General features: G+C 39.1%; 1 protein-coding gene across 1 annotated transcript; it reads left to right on the forward strand.

Annotated features, from left to right (window-relative positions):
- The first annotated feature begins 1209 nt into the window (after positions 1-1209).
- LOC116568138 (olfactory receptor-like protein OLF4) lies at positions 1210-2157 on the forward strand. The gene has a single exon (XM_032303663.1). The coding sequence runs from the start codon at positions 1210-1212 to the stop codon at positions 2155-2157; it is 948 nt and encodes a 315-aa protein (XP_032159554.1).
- Positions 2158-16877: the final 14720 nt, after the last annotated feature.

Raw genomic sequence — 16877 nt, forward strand, 5'->3', positions numbered from 1 at the left:
TGATGCAGAGGGTACATGAAAAATAAGTCTCCAGCGTTTGATATAAAAATGCCCAACTTTTGTTGTGTTATGTATACTTCCTTTTGTGAAGTGTTTGTTTAACCCAATGCTCAATTTTAAAAATGTGTGTGTGTGTGTGTGTGTATTTGGGCATATATTTTAATATTTATATAAATTATTTGCCCATGGGAGGCTTAAGAATTGGCAATTCTGCATTTTGCAGGGGAACAGTCAGTGATCTGGACTATGTGGGTTGGATCCATTTCCATTCCTGGCACAATCAGGATGGCAGGGAATGGTGTTGTGTGTGTGTGTGTGACTTGTAGAATGTGAGCAGTCCCCATAACAAAGAGCCAGGACTCAGGACTCCCAGGGTGACAAGAGAGGCCACTAAGAAGGGGATCTGGTTCAATTCATGAGATGCCTTTGCAACACAATGAATACAGTGGGAGAGGCAGTGTGGACAAGGAATACCCTTTGCCTTGAGGTTTCAAGTTAGCAGAGAGGCCACTTCTCTACTCAGTGTGTCTGACGACTTCTCTCCTCAGGCTCCCTTCTGCTCATTCTGCTTGTAGCACTGGCTTTGCTTTTTTCACTTGAACATTTGGAAACAAGTACCTTTCTCGAGGCCTTTGCATTGGCAATTCCCTCTCCTCTGTAATCCTTGAGCTGCCTCCATCTCTTACTTGAGATTTTTTGTTCCAATGTCACCTTGTTCACAGAATTGATGTACATACCCAAGAAAATAGCATGCCATATTCACTCTGCTTTATCCGTGCTTTCTTTTTCTTCATACCATCTCCTACCCTCTGAAATGCTATTTATTTTCTTATTTGTTAATGTATTATTTCTCCATTATTGAGTGATAGGGAATTTTGTTCTTTACAACCCTATATTCATCACCTAGAAATGCCTAAATCATGGCCAGGACTTAATTTGTATTTCTGGGATTTGCAATAATTTTTAACTAAAAGTGTGGAATACATGGTCTTTTGTAAATTAAGTGATAGAAACAAAAGTCCCATAACTATAGTGGTACAGGGGCTCCCCTGAATGGGACCCTATCCATGTGCAAAATATTAAAATAAATACAGACTACAAAATTAATTATGAATTAAACTACAAAATTTAAAAGGTAGCATTTTAAGTCTGTGAGTGTATGAAAATTAATCATGCTATTGCCTCTGTCCATGAAGTCACCTCCACCACATGAAAGCCAGCAATGATACACGATTTTCAAAGTTTCTTCTTCTGGGATTTTCAGAGGAACCAGAACTGCAGCCCCTCATATTTGGGCTTTTCCTCTCCATGTACCTGATCACGGTGGTTGGAAACCTGCTCATCATTCTGGCCGTCCACTCTGACTCCCACCTCCACACCCCCATGTACTTCTTCCTGGCCAACCTCTCCTTTGTAGACATCTCTTCCACTTCCACCACTGTCCCTAAGATGCTGATGAATATACAGACAGAAAGTAAAGTCATAACCTATGCAGACTGTGTCACACAGATTTATTTTTTCGTACTCTTTGCTGTGTTGGATGTCTTTCTCCTGGCCGTGATGGCCTATGATCGCTTTGTGGCCATCTGTCAACCTCTACACTACATGGTTATCATAAACCCTCAGCTTTGTAGACTTCTGGTTCTAATGTGCTGGACCATATGTATACTTCATTCCCTGCTACAAACCTTAATGGTGTTGCGGCTGTCCTTCTGTACAGAGGTGGAAATCCCCCACTATTTCTGTGAACTCAATCAGATGATCCAACTTGCCTGTTCGGACACCTTTCTCAATAATATGGTGATGTATTCTGCAGCTGTCCTGCTGGGTGGTGGCCCTTTTTCTGGGATCCTTTACTCTTATTCTAAGATTGTTTCCTCCATATGTGGAATATCATCAGCTCAGGGCAAGTATAAAGCATTTTCCACTTGTGCATCGCACCTTTCTGTTGTCTCCTTATTTTATTGTACAATGCTTGGTGTGTACCTTAGCTCTGCTGCTACCCAGAGCTCCCACGCAAGTGCAGTGACCTCAGTGATGTACACGGTGGTCACACCCATGCTGAACCCCTTTATCTACAGCCTGAGGAACAAAGATGTAAAGAGGGCTCTGAAAACATTCTTTGTGAAGGAGACTCTACTTGGCCAGTTGTCATAGGAAAGAACAAGTTCCTGAGATCGCTTAAGCTTAGTTTCCTGAGCAAAATTTTATTGGATAAGTGTTTTTATTCAGTTACTAATGACAATGTAAAATGAGTACATTAGTGTTTAAAACACATTTACGGTCTGACAATTCAAGGGGTCAAAACTCTGAAATGGGGCGCCTGGGTGGCTCAGTGGGTTAAGCCGCTGCCTTCAGCTCAGGTCATGATCTCAGGGTCCTGGGATCAAGGCCCGCATCGGGCTCTCTGCTCAGCAGGGAGCCTGCTTCCCTCTCTCTCTCTCTGCCTGCCTCTCCATCTACTTGTGATTTCTCTCTGTCAAGTAAATTAATAAAATCTTTAAAAAAAAAAAACAAACCTCTGAAATGGTTCTCATTGGGCTAAAAAAAAGTGTTTGCAAGACTTGGTTCATTCTGGAAGCTATAGGGACAAATGTGCTTATTATTTTTATTCCAAAATCATTAAAAGAGTGCAAAAAAATTCTAAATATATTTCTTATTATTCTTATAATTAACAAATTCTTCACAGTAAGGGACCAAATAACTAAATTTGCAAGTATGAAATTCCTAATCATTTGGCAAATGTGTCATGGAGCTGAGGTATGTCTTGCTCAAGATGTTTGTTTGTTTGCTTAAGATTTTCTTTCTTTCTTTCTTTCTTTATCACAGAGAGAGAGAGAGAAAGAGCATGCAGAGGGAGAAACAGGCTCCACACTAGGAAAGAGCCTGATATGGGACTCAATCCCAGTATCCCAGGATCATGACCTGAGCTGAAGGCAGACACCCAATAGACTGAGCCACCTAGGCATCCCTTGCTCAAGGTTTATATCAAAATAGCTTAGTTCTCCTCACTGAAAAGGCAAACAGTGATATTCTATAGATCACAGGGCTGTGTGTCCAACACAAGTCAACATTTCAGAGATCCAAGGGATATAATCGATACACATTGCTCAGTCCTAGACTTTGTGTAAAGTTGAAGTCAGGGTTAGGATAAGGTGCTAAAAGGTCCATACTCTGGGAACAACAGAGCTCCTGAGGAAGAGCTCTGGATTCACTTGGTTATAACCTAGTCTGTAAGGAACACACAATCTCCAGGAAAATTTTCCTTCATGTCCACAGCAGTGTAACATAGGAAACTCATGTGCTTAGAAGTTAGAGAAGCAGGAAGGAAACATTCCTCATGAACAGACAGAGGAAGCTCTAAATATCTCCTGTGTAGCAGGAGATACTCTGCCTGTGCCCCCTTGGGCTGGATGGGACAAGATTGTTGTCTCTGGAATCCTAAGCTTGGCTGGAAGACTGATGCCAGCCACCTTCCTGCCATCTTGTGAGGGGACAGAGTTTAGTCACCATCATCCCCACCCAGGAGGAATTCAAACTACCACATAGAGACCCCTCCTTCAGAGCTGCCATTCAGGTAAGTCCCAGAGCCCAGCAGGTCCTGAAGGCAAAGGTTAGACAAAATCCAAGCCTGCTGAATTTACCTGAGGTTAGCTGACAGCCTCCAGCCTTGCCCAGAACCTGGGGATCTCTATGTTCAATTGCTTGTCTGATGAACTGATGAATGAATTCATTGAGGATGTTAAAGAAAGAAGTGAATAATGAGCTCAGCAACACATGGGTGATTGGTGACAATGAAATGAAGGGATGGGAGGCATAAAGTACTTCCAGTAAAAATAGAACATAACCACTGAGTTTTGCAATTAAACAAAATAATAATATTAGTTATGGAGGGATGTCCAGGGAAGTCAGGGCATTTCTTTTTTGTCTTTAAAATGGGACATATTGGACTCTGTTTCCATACTGATGAGAAAAAACTAGACCAATTTATTTCTTGCAGATAGGACCCTGCAACATAATTTATGAGGCATACATTTTCACAGCATCCCCTGTTCCTCTGGGTATTCACGTGAAAACAATTATCTAACAATGAAAACTATATGGAGGAGCTTTGTTTTGAAATGATTTCATTACTAAGGGAGCTGAATATATTTGTGAATTAGCTTTTCATTTTTTCTGTACAGTACATTTTCTCTACCATGTCATTGCATTTGTACCGTGGAGTCAGTGGTTTATTCCTGCTTTTGATTGCATTCTTTCAAACAAGGAATCAGAAGAGGGTTTCTATTTGTTTTACCAATTTTGTTGCTTTCATTGTGTTCTAGTGTATATGTATTGACATATATGTGTTGAATTGTGTTATTAGTAGTATGGGCTCAGATCTGTCACTCTGTATATGGTATTCTTTATATTGCTTTCTTGATATTATCCATTCTGAAATATTGAGCTGTCACTAATATATTTTTTTTTACTTAGCAGTCCTTGCAATAAACAAAAATGAAAATAAATGATACTTTGTACATTGTGTGCTAATAAATCACCTCTATATGTATTACCCAATTGTTTTTGCATCTCTGTCATTCCCCATGGGTCTTTCTCTCTTTGTGATGAGATCCATTTCTAAAAGTTGCATCATATTTGACCATCATCTCTTCTTTACATTTGACTGAAGATTGCTTTTACCTTCATAAGCATATTTCAATCTGCATATCTTTATGTCAGAAAAAATAATCACTTAGTGCTTACTCCCCAGTTGTAAAGATCATTCACTCATATTATTTTATTCCAAGTCTTTAGACACTTAATCTGGAATTAGTGACCCATCTTGACAGCACTGAATTATTATTTTATGTCTTCACATACATTAGTTTTAGATTCTCATTGAATTTTGTTTTACATTGTTGTTTTTTTAATTTATTTTTTATTTTCAGCATAACAGTATTCATTATTTTTGCACCACACCCAGTGCTCCATGCAATCCGTGCCCTCTCTAATACCCACTACCTGGTACACAGTTGTTTTGAAAATAGTATACTTGACATAATTTCATTCCTCCTGACAATCTTTATTCCTTAAGTACTTAGTGTCTTTAAAAACTTCTCTTCCTGAGTGAAATTAGTAAAGTAGAGAAAGTCAGTTATCATATGGTTTCACTTACTTGAGGAACATAAGGAATAACATGGAGGACATTAGTGCAAGGAAGGGAAAAATGAAAGGGGGGAAATCCGAGGGGGAGTCAAACCATGAGAGACTATGGACTTTGAGAAACAAACCAAGGGTTTTAGAGGGGAATGGGTTGGGGGATGTGTTGGCCTAGTGATGGGTATTAAGGAGGGTTCATATTGTATGGAGCACTGGGTGTTATATGTAAACAATAAATCTTGGAACACTGCATCAAAAATGAACGACATACTGTGTGCTGACTAACATACATAATAATAAATAAATGAATAAAACTGAAAAACTCTTCCTGGATTATGCACACATGCACATTCATACACTGTACAAAAGGATAGGTTGTATCATATGCTCATCAGAAATTCGTTTTATGTTTTAGGGCTGCCTTTTTTCCTACCTGCTTCCATTCTTCCTTTTTACTCAATAATACCTCATGAACTTGCCTCCAGTCAACTAAGGTAATGCTGATTCTTTACTTCAGAGTCTGCATGATATTTCATGATGTGGCTATGCCATTCATGATTGAAAGCCTTTTCTATTCTTTCTTAATATATTGCTTTATAAGAATTCTACAAAAATATCTTCCTTATCCATTCGTCCGTTGAAGGGCATCTTGGTTCTTTCCATAGTTTGGTGACCGTGGCCATTGCTGCTATAAACATTGGGGTACAGATAGCCCTTCTTTTCACGACATCTGTATCTTTGGGGTAAAAACCCAGGAGTGCAATTGCAGGGTCATAGGGAAGTTCTATTTTTAATTTCTTGAGGAATCGCCACACTGTTCTCCAAAGAGGCTGCACCAACTTGCATTCCCACCAACAGTGTAAGAGGGTTTCCCTTTATCCACATCCTCTCCAACACATGTTGTTTCTTGTCTTGTTAATTTTGGCCATTCTAACTGGTGTAAGGTGATATCTCAATGTGGTTTTAATTTGAATCTCCCTGATGGCTAGTGATGATGAACATTTTTTCATGTGTCTGATAGCCATTTGTATGTCTTCATTGGAGAAGTGTCTGTTCATATCTTCTTCCCATTTTTTGATATGTTTGCCTGTTTCGTGTGTGTTGAGTTTGAGGAGTTCATTATAGATCCTGGATATCAACCTTTTGTCTGTACTGTCGTTTGCAAATATCTTCTCCCATTCCGTGGGTTGCCTCTTTGGTTTTTTTTGACTGTTTCCTTTGCTGTGCAGAAGCTTTTGATTTTGATAAAGTTCCAAAAGTTTATTTTTGCTTTTGTTTCCTTTGCCTTTGGAGACATATCTTGAAAGAAGTTGCTGTGGCTGATATCGAAGAGATTACTGCCTATGTTCTCCTCTAGGATTCTGATGGATTCCTGTCTCACATTGAGGTCTCTTATCCATTTTGAGTTTATCTTTGTGTACGGTGTAAGAGAATGGTCGAGTTTCATTCTTCTACATATAGCTGTCCAGTTTTCCCAGCACCATTTATTGAAGAGACTGTCTTTTTTCCACTGTATATTTTTTCCTGTTTTGTCGAAGATTAATTGCCTCCATCAGAAAGGATGAATACCCAACTTTTGTAGCAACGTGGACGGGACTGGAAGAAATTACACTGTGTGAAATAAGTCAAGCAGAGAGAGTCAATTATCATATGGTTTCACTTATTTGTGGAGCATAACAAATATCATGGAGGACAAGGGGTGTTAGAGAGGAGAAGGGAGTTGGGGTAAATTGGAAGGGGAGGTGGAGACTATGGACTCTGAAAAACAATCTGAGGGGTTTGAAGTGGCGGGGCTGTGGGAGGTTGGGGTACCAGGTGGTGGGTATTATAGATGGCACAGATTGCATGGAGCACTGGGTGTGGTGAAAAAATAATGAAAACTGTTTTTCTGAAAATAAATATATCAATTAAAATTTAAAAATAAGAGGGTTCCCCTTTCTTCACATCCCTTCCAACACATGTTGTTTCCTGTCTTGCTAATTTTGGCCATTCTAATTGGTGTAAGGTGGTATCTCAATGTGGTTTTAATTTGAATCTGCCTGAGGGCTAGTGATGATGAACATTTTTTCATGTGTCTGTTAGCCATTTGTATGTCTTCATTGGAGAAGTGTCTGTTCATATCTTCTGCCCATTTTTTTTATATGATTGTCTGTTTTTTGTGTGTGCAGTTTGAGGAGTTCTTTATAGATCCTGGATATCAACCTTTTGTCTGTAGTGTCATTTGCAAATATCTTTTCCCATTCCATGGGTTGCCTCTTTGTTTATCCACCATGACTAGGTGGGATTCATTCCTGGGCTACAAGGATGATTCAACATTCGCTAATCAGTCAATGTGATAGAAAAAATTAATATGAGATGAGAGAAGAATCACATGGTCCTCTCAATTGATGCAGAAAAAAGCGTTTGACCAAATGCAGCATCCGTTCCTGGTTAAAATGCATCAAAGTATAGGGATAGAGGGAACATTCCTGAACTTCATCAAATCTATCTATGAAAGACCCACAGCAAATATCATCATCAAAGGGAAAAAGCTTGCAGCCTTCCCGTTGAGATCAGGAACACGACAAGGATGCCAACTCTCACCACTCTTGTTCAACATAGTATTAGAAGTCCTAGCAACAGCAATCGAACAACAAAGAGAAATAAAAGGTATCCAAATTGGCAATGAAGATGTCAAACTCTCTCTCTTTGCAGATGACATGATTCTTTATTTGGAAAACACAAAAGACTCCACCCCCAAACTAATAGAATTCATACAACAATTCAGCAACGTGGCAGGATACAAAGTCAATGTACAAAAATCAGTGGCTTTTTTATACACTAACAATGAAGATACAGAAAGGAAAATTAGAGAGTCTATTCCCTTTACTATAGCACCAAGAACCATAAGATACCTGGGAATAAACCTAACCAAATAGGTAAAGGATCTGTACTCAAGGAATTACAGAACACTCATGAAAGAAATTGAAGAACACACAAAAAGATGGAAGACCATTTAATGCTCTTGGATCGGAAGAATAAACATTGTTAAAATGTGTAAACTTCCTAGAGCAATCTACACTTTAATGCCATTCTAATCAAAATTCCACCGGTATTCTTCAAAGAGTGGAGCAAATTATCCTAAAATTTGTATGGAATCAGAAGAGACCCCGAATCACTAAGGAAATGTGAAAATCAAAAACAAAACTGGGGGCATCATGTTACCTGATTTCAGGCTTTACTACAAAGCTGTGATCAACAAGACAGCATGGTACTGGCATAAAAACAGACACATAGACCAGTGGAACAGAGTAGAGAGCCCAGATATGGACCCTCAACTCTATGGGCAAATAATCTTCGACAAAACAGGAAAAAATATACAGTGGAAAAAAGACAATCTCTTCAGTAAATGGTGCTGGGAAAACTAAGCAGCTATATGTAGAAGAATGAAACTCAACCATTCTCTTACACCGTACACAAAGATAAACTCAAAATGGATAAAAGACCTCAACGTGAGACAGGAATCCATCAGAATCCTAGAGGAGAACATCTGCAGTAATCTCTTCGATATCAGCCACAGCAACTTCTTTCAAGGTATGTCTCCAAAGGCAAAGGAAACAAAAGCAAAAATAAACTTTTGGGATTTCATCAAAATCAATAGCTTCTGCATAACAAGGAAACAGTCAAGAAAACAGAGGCAACCCACAGAATGGGAGAAGATATTTGCAAAAAAAAAAAAAATTTAGAAAAACAACAGCTACCAAAAAAAGAAGTTAAAAATAGAGCTACTACATGACCATGCAATTGCCCTAGTAGGTATTTACCCAAAGGATACAAGTGTTGTGATTAGAAGGGACATCTGCACCCCAATAATTATAGCAGCAATATCCACAATAGCCAAAGTACAGAAAGAGCCCAGATGTCCATTGGTAGATGAATGGATAATCAGATTATATATATAACCTTATAATTAGGTATGTTATATATACTAATATATTGATTATATTTAAATATATATGTATTATATATAATGGAATATTACTCAGCCACCAGAAATAATTAAACTCTTACCTCTTACTTTGATGTGGATATAACTGGAGGGCATTATGCTGAGTGAAATAACTCAATCAGAGAAAAACAATTATCATATGATTTCACACATGTGTGAAATTAATGAACAAAATAGAGGATCATAGGGGAAGGGAAGAAAAAATAAATAAGGTGAAGTTAGAGAGGCAAACAAACCGTAAGAGACTCTTAACTATAGGAAACAAGCTGGGAGTGCTGGAGTGGAGGTGGGTGAGGGGATGGGACAACTGGGTGATGGGCATTAAAGAAGGCATGTGATACAATGAGTACTGGGTGCATATGCAACTAATGAATTGCTAAACTCTACATCTGAAAATATTGATACAGTATATGTTAACTAAATTAATTTAAATAAAATAAGTTTTCAACAAAAGGTTTTCAACATCAGTAATCACCAGTGAAACAGAAATCACAACAACAATGCAATATTACCTCATGCCTCCTGGAATGTTCAGTATCCAAAAGACAAAAAACAAGTGTTGGTGAGAATGTGGGAAAAGGGAATCCTGTGCACTGTTGATAGGGATGTAAATTGAGGCAGCCACTGTAGAAAAGAGTATGGAGGCTCCTTGTAAACATTAAAAATAGAACTACCATATGATTCATGAATTTCACTTCTGAGCATTTTCTGAAGGAAATAAAAACATAAATTTAAAAAGATATACATACCCCTTTCATTTTGCAGCATATTTACAGTAACCAAGACATGGAAACTACCTAGATAGAAGTTCATCAATGGATGACTGGATAAAGGGTATTGCACTAGGTGATGACAGAGTAGGGAACCTTCCTTTATCTGGTCCCTCAAATTTAGCTGGGTATCTATGAAATCATTCTGAACACACATGAATTCCACCTGAGATATTAGAAGATTTATCAGGAACTCTGCAGTCAGAAAAATGACTGCTTTCTGCAAGGTCAGAAGTGCTGAATCATACACTTCCGAAATATTGGAAGATAACCAGAGTGGGGAGGAAGCCTCCATAAGCTGGCTACAAGAAAGTGATAGAACATCAGAGCACAAAATAGAAACCATTAGAAATCTGCTCCAGGGACATATATCCCTTTCTAAAATGGGCTCAGGGGATGAAAAGAGCAAAATTCTAGGTGAATTATTGTGGTCTCAGGATTCTAGAAGACTCATAAAGAACAGGGGTGCCTATCTGATAGAGTGCCCAAGGAGTGGAGTGGGGAAACTGGTTATGGTCAGTGAGCCCAGGAGGCAACTCTCAGCTCAGATCACAGTAAACTACAAGCCTGGCCACTGCTGGTCCCAGATAGCATAGATATGCTATGATGTCTAGCATAGATAGACATCGTATGCTAACTAACTGAATTTAAATTAAAAAAGGAAAAAGAAGAAGGGAGCCTGTGTCTTGATTTGCCTCCTTTTTTCTTTCCTTATGATTCTTTTTGTTCTTTGATTCCACACATGAGTGAAATCATATCGTATTCAACTTTCTGTGACTGACTTATTTCACTTAGCATAAATGCGTTCTCCACATGGTTAGATTTAATTCCTTTGATAGCTGATGTGTATATATATATATATATATATATATATATATATATATATAAAATTTATTTTTTATTTTTTATTTTTATATTTTATAAATATATTTATATTTATATATTTATATTTATTTTATATAAATTTATTTATTTTAATTATTTACTTTACTTATATTTATATATTTATATTTATTTTATATAAATTTATTTATTTTAATTATTTACTTTATTTATTTATTTATTTTTATTATATATTTTATATATATATATATATATGGCCTCCCACAATTCCTTTATCCATTCATAAAATGATGGGCACTTGGCATATAGTTTGGCTATTATAGACAAGGTTGTTACAATCATTGCAGTGCATGTGTGCCTTTGAATTCATATTTTTGTGTTATTTGCATGAATCCCCTTTTGGATTTATAGCAGTGCAAATATGAAAATGTACGGGAGTTCTATTTTTTTTAACTTTTTGAGGACCCTCTATACTGTTTGCACTCCCACCAACAGGACAAGAGGGTTTCACTTTCTGCACATCCTTGACAGAAACTGTTGTTTCTGTGTTGTTAATTTTAGTCATTCTGACAGTTTGCAGTTATAACTCATCATAGCATTGATTTGTACCAAGTGGGCATTATGAACGGAGTGACATGATACCATTTATATTTTGCAATAAAAAAATATACATTTATTTTGGTATAGATCTGATCCCATTTAAGGAAAGTTACCTGACCTCTCTGATTGGGAATTCCTGTCCATTCAACCTTTTTCCTTAAGAGGGAAGGTATTACAGGTTTAATGACAAATGCTCTCCTTCATTTGAGGTGTAAATGTTGAGTATTGACATCTTTTAGACATAGAGCATGCGGTACTGAGATAAGAAGGTCCATAGATCCTCCAGGTAAATACCTAAGAATGCAATTGCTAGGTCATAGGGTAGTTCTACTTTTAACTTTTTTAGGAACCACCATACTTTCCAGAGTGGCTGCCCCAGTTTGCATTCCCACCAATAATGCAAGAGGGTTCCCCATTATTCACATCCTCATCAACACCTTTTCTTTCCTGTGTTGTTAATTTTAGCCATTTTGACTTGTGTGAGGTGATATCTCATTGTAGTATTGATTTGTGTTTCCCTGATGATGAGTGATGTTGAGCATCTTTTCATGTGTCTGTTAGCCATCTGTATGCCTTCTTTGGAAAAGTGTCTATTCATGTCTTCAGCCTATATCTTAACTGGATTATTTGTTTTATGGGTGTTCTTTATAAATTTTGGGTAAAAACCCTTTATCAGATATATCATTTGCTAATATCTTTCCCCATTCCCTCAGTTACAATACTAAGTTTCCCCCCAAAGGATAAAAAATACTAATTCGAAGGAGTACATACTCCCTGATATTTACAGAAACATTGTCAGTAATAGCCAAAACATGGAAAGGGCCCATTGTCCACTGACTGATGAATGGATAAGAAAGATGTGCATTAAGAAGGGCAAGCAATGCTGGGGGAGACAAAATGGTAGGGAAGTAGGAGGAGGTGTCATTTCAACCTGTACCTTAAAGTGAGCTGATTACCTACCAAAGAACTCTGATCACCCATAAAATCAGCCTGAGATCAGAATTATACATGTCTGGATCTCTACAGGGGCAGAAGACACCAGTGGGCAGGTAAAGCAGAGTGGCAACTTCAGACTGATATCAGAAGATAAACAAAAGGGGGAGGGAGCCACCAGAGGCGACCAGTTGGAAAGTAATATCCCTAACGAGAGTGCCCTGCATCTGGGGACCAGCATTAACATGGAGACTGGTTGAAAGCACTCAGAAAGAGCAAAGGATCGGGGCGGGGGGGTGGTGGGGTGGTGTGGAAATTGTAAGAATCGGGGTGGCTAGAGACAGGGGCTTAAGTCCCCGGACCCAGGACAGCCTCCCCTGGTGCTGAGCCAGAGAGAGTGTGGCGGAGAAACCAGGTCTTGGTCCCTGAGCCACCAGCACACCCAAGAACGCATGGGGTCTGGCTCCTGTGAGGGGCTGGGAGCCTCACCAGACAGGCAGAACACTGAGTCCTGCTACAGAGCCTGAGACACGCGCGCCCCTCACCCTCCCCTGAGAGAAGTGCACAAAGGCCTAGCCCAGCGCTCTCAGACCATTGTTTCAGAGCCTGAGATGCATGCTAGCCACAAACCCTCCCCTGAGAGAGGTGCTCAAAGGCCCAAACTGGTGCTCTTGGACCTGCGCCCTGCTCCCAGAGCCAGAGATGCACGTGCGACCCACAGCCTCCCCTGAGAGAGGTGCTTGTAAGCCTGGCACTCTTAGATACAGAAAGACCAGGCACTCCCAGCCTGGGCCAGCAGGAAAATCTCAGTGTCCTATTGCTGCTTGGAACATCTCTGGCGGTCTGGAGCTGCCCAGACAGCCGACACTGCCGAGGTTTTGGATACAAGCAGAAGAACCTGCATCCCCAGGGACCGCGACTTGGAACCTGCTCTGTCAGCGGCCAAGGTGGAATTTATATGGGCTCTGCAACACCCACAGGAGGCCAGGCTGAGGCTTCTCTCTGAGAGGGAGGTCAGGGTGCAGTTTGCTTTCCTCTAAACCTAAAAAAAACATCAAAAGCAGTCCAGGCGAGAGGAAAAAAAAAAAAGTGAAAAAAACATAAAAACATCCAGAGAACAAAAGCCAGAAAAAAACCGGTTTCCTCAGAGCCCACCTCCTTGGGGGGGGGGGTGGCTGGAGGACTTAACTCAGGGAACATCATTGACTGAAAACCCACGTGGCAGTCCCCTCCCCCAGAAAACCAACCAGGAAAGGAAAAAAAAAAGAAAGATTAAAAGAGAACATCCACCACAAATAGGACATTTATTTTTTTTTTTTTTTTTTTGGCTTTATTTTTTTTTTTTTTATTTTTTTTTTTTTTACAGAATAACAGTATTCATTATTTTTGCACCACACCCCGTGCTCCATGCAATCCGTGCCCTCTATAATACCCACCACCTGGTACCCCAACCTCCCACCCCCCATCCCTTCAAAACCCTCAGATTGTTTTTCAGAGTCCATAGTCTCTCATGGTTCACCTCCCCTTCCAATTTCCCCCAACTCCCTTCTCCACTCTAAGTCCCCATGTCCTCCATGCTATTTGTTATGCTCCACAAATAAGTGAAACCATATGATAATTGACTCTCTCTGCTTGACTTATTTCACTCAGCATAATCTCTTCCAGTCCCGTCCATGTTGCTACAAAAGTTGGGTATTCATCCTTTCTGATGGAGGCATAATACTCTATCCCCAGGGGTACAGGTCTGTGAATCACCAGGTTTACACACTTCATAGCACTCACCAAAGCACATACCCTCCCCAATGTCCATAATCCCACCCCCTTCTCCCAAACCCCCTCCCCCCAGCAACCCTCAGTTTGTTTTGTGAGATTAAAAGTCACTTATGGTTTGTCTCCCTCCCAATCCCATCTTGTTTCCTTTATTCTTCTCCTACCCACTTAAGCCCCCATGTTGCATCACCACTTCCTCATATCAAGGAGATCATATGATAGTTGTCTTTCTCTGCTTGACTTATTTCGCTAAGCATGATACGCTCTAGTTCCATCCATGTTGTCGCAAATGGCAAGATTTCATTTCTTTTGATGGCTGCATAGTATTCCATTGTGTATATATACCACATCTTCTTGATCCATTCATCTGTTGATGGACATCTAGGTTCTTTCCATAGTTTGGCTATTGTGGACATTGCTGCTATAAACATTCGGTGCACGTGCCCCTTTGGATCACTACGTTTGTATCTTTAGGGTAAATACCCAATAGTGCAATTGCTGGGTCATAGGGCAGTTCTATTTTCAACATTTTGAGGAACCTCCATGCTGTTTTCCAGAGTGGCTGCACCAGCTTGCATTCCCACCAACAGTGTAGGAGGGTTCCCCTTTCTCCGCATCCTCGCCAGCATCTGTCATTTCCTGACTTGTTTATTTTAGCCATTCTGACTGGTGTGAGGTGATATCTCATTGTGGTTTTGATTTGTATTTCCCTGATACCGAGTGATGTGGAGCGAAAGAAATTGAGGAAGACACAACGAAATGGAAAAATGTTCCATGCTCCTGGATTGGAAGAATAAATATTGTGAAAATGTCTATGCTACCTAAAGCAATCTACACATTTAATGCAATTCCTATCAAAGTACCATCCATCTTTTTCAAAGAAATGGAACAAATAAGGCTAAAATTTATATGGAACCAGAAAAGACCTCGAATAGCCAAAGGGATATTGAAAAAGAAAGCCAACGTTGGTGGCATCACAATTCCGGACTTCAAGCTCTATTACAAAGCTGTCGTCATCAAGACAGCATGGTACTGGCACAAAAACAGACACATAGATCAATGGAACAGAATAGAGAGCCCAGAAATAGACCCTCAACTCTATGGTCAACTAATCTTCGACAAAGCAGGAAAGAATGTCCAATGGCAAAAAGACAGCCTCTTCAATAAATGGTGCTGGGAAAATTGGACAGCCACATGCAGAAAAATGAAATTGGACCATTTCCTTACACCACACACAAAAATAGACTCAAAATGGATGAAGGACCTCAATGTGCGAAAGGAATCCATCAAAATCCTTGAGGAGAACACAGGCAGCAACCTCTTTGACCTCAACCGCAGCAACATCTTCCTAGGAACAACGCAAAAGGCAAGGGAAGCAAGGGCAAAAATGAACTATTGGGATTTCATCAAGATCAAAAGCTTTTGCACAGCAAAGGAAACGGTTAACAAAATCAAAAGACAACTGACAGAATGGGAGAAGATATTTGCAAATGACATATCAGATAAAGGACTAGTGTCCAGAATCTATAAAGAACTTAGCAAACTCAACACCCAAAGAGCAAATAATCCAATCAAGAAATGGGCAGAGGACATGAACAGACATTTCTGCAAAGAAGACATCCAGATGGCCAACAGACACATGAAAAAGTGCTCCATATCACTCGGCATCAGGGAAATACAAATCAGGACATTTATTTTTAACTCGTTCCCACTATTCTGGTTCATTTATTTTATATAGATAATTTTTTTAACACATTTACCATCAGAGTGAGATGTCCAGTACATCAAATTCCATAATAACATTCTAACCTGAACTTTTTGATACGTACACCTGTTTTTCTTTTGCATTTCTATTTTTTGAATTCTTTTTTTTTAATTTTAGTTTAGCTTAGTCTAGTTTATTCCTTTTTATTTTTATTTTCTAATATTCATATAGAGTTAAACTTCAAGGTAATGCAGTTTCCCCAATCAATGCTACCCCTATAGGTAAACCAATTTTTAATCCCCCTTTATCTTAGGAAATTTGAGTCCTTTAACAAAGATATCATGATACATCCAGGAAGAATCAAAACAAACTTCCTCTCCCACACTGAGAATTTATAACCACTCTCCCATCTTTTTCTTCCACCACTGTTTCTGTGTTTTTGTGTTTGTCCTGATAGAATATAAATCTTATACTTGGGGTTCTTTTTCATGAGGTTCCTCCTTTATTTGTGTATATATATATATATATATATATATATATATATATATATATATAGTGTTTTTCTCTTGTCATATACTTTTATGAGTCTTTTTATCTGACAGTTTTTGTTTGTATACTTCCTAAATCTTACCTTGGGGCCCATTTTGGCTGAACCTTCTCTTTTATCTTCCCTTTTTTTCTGTCTCTCACTGTCTCTTTTTTTTATTATTTTCTTTTTTCTATCATTTGGGTGGGGAATCCTGATTGCTCAGAAGTGTTCCAGGGTGCACCTTGACTGAATCACGGTTGATACATCCAGCTACATCCATTCAGTCATCTCTCACCAAAATGACTAGGAGGAGGAATGCCCAACAGAAGAAAAATATAGGATGGACCTTCTGTAACAGAGCTAATGGCTATCAATATAGACCATATGTCGGAAAGAGAATTCAGGCTAACAATTGTCCAGGCAATAGCTAGGTTAGAGAAAGCCATGGATGACCAAACAGAATTGATTAGGGCTGAACTGAAAGTGACCAGAGATGATGTTCACAATGTTAGGGCTGAGCTGAAAGCTACCAGGGCTGAGCTTCACAATGCTCTCAATGAGTTCCAATCTAATCTAAATTCTCTCAAAGCGAGGGTA

Source organism: Mustela erminea, chromosome 1 (genome assembly GCF_009829155.1).
Source record: "Mustela erminea isolate mMusErm1 chromosome 1, mMusErm1.Pri, whole genome shotgun sequence".
In the NCBI taxonomy this organism is placed as follows: Eukaryota; Metazoa; Chordata; class Mammalia; order Carnivora; family Mustelidae; genus Mustela; species Mustela erminea.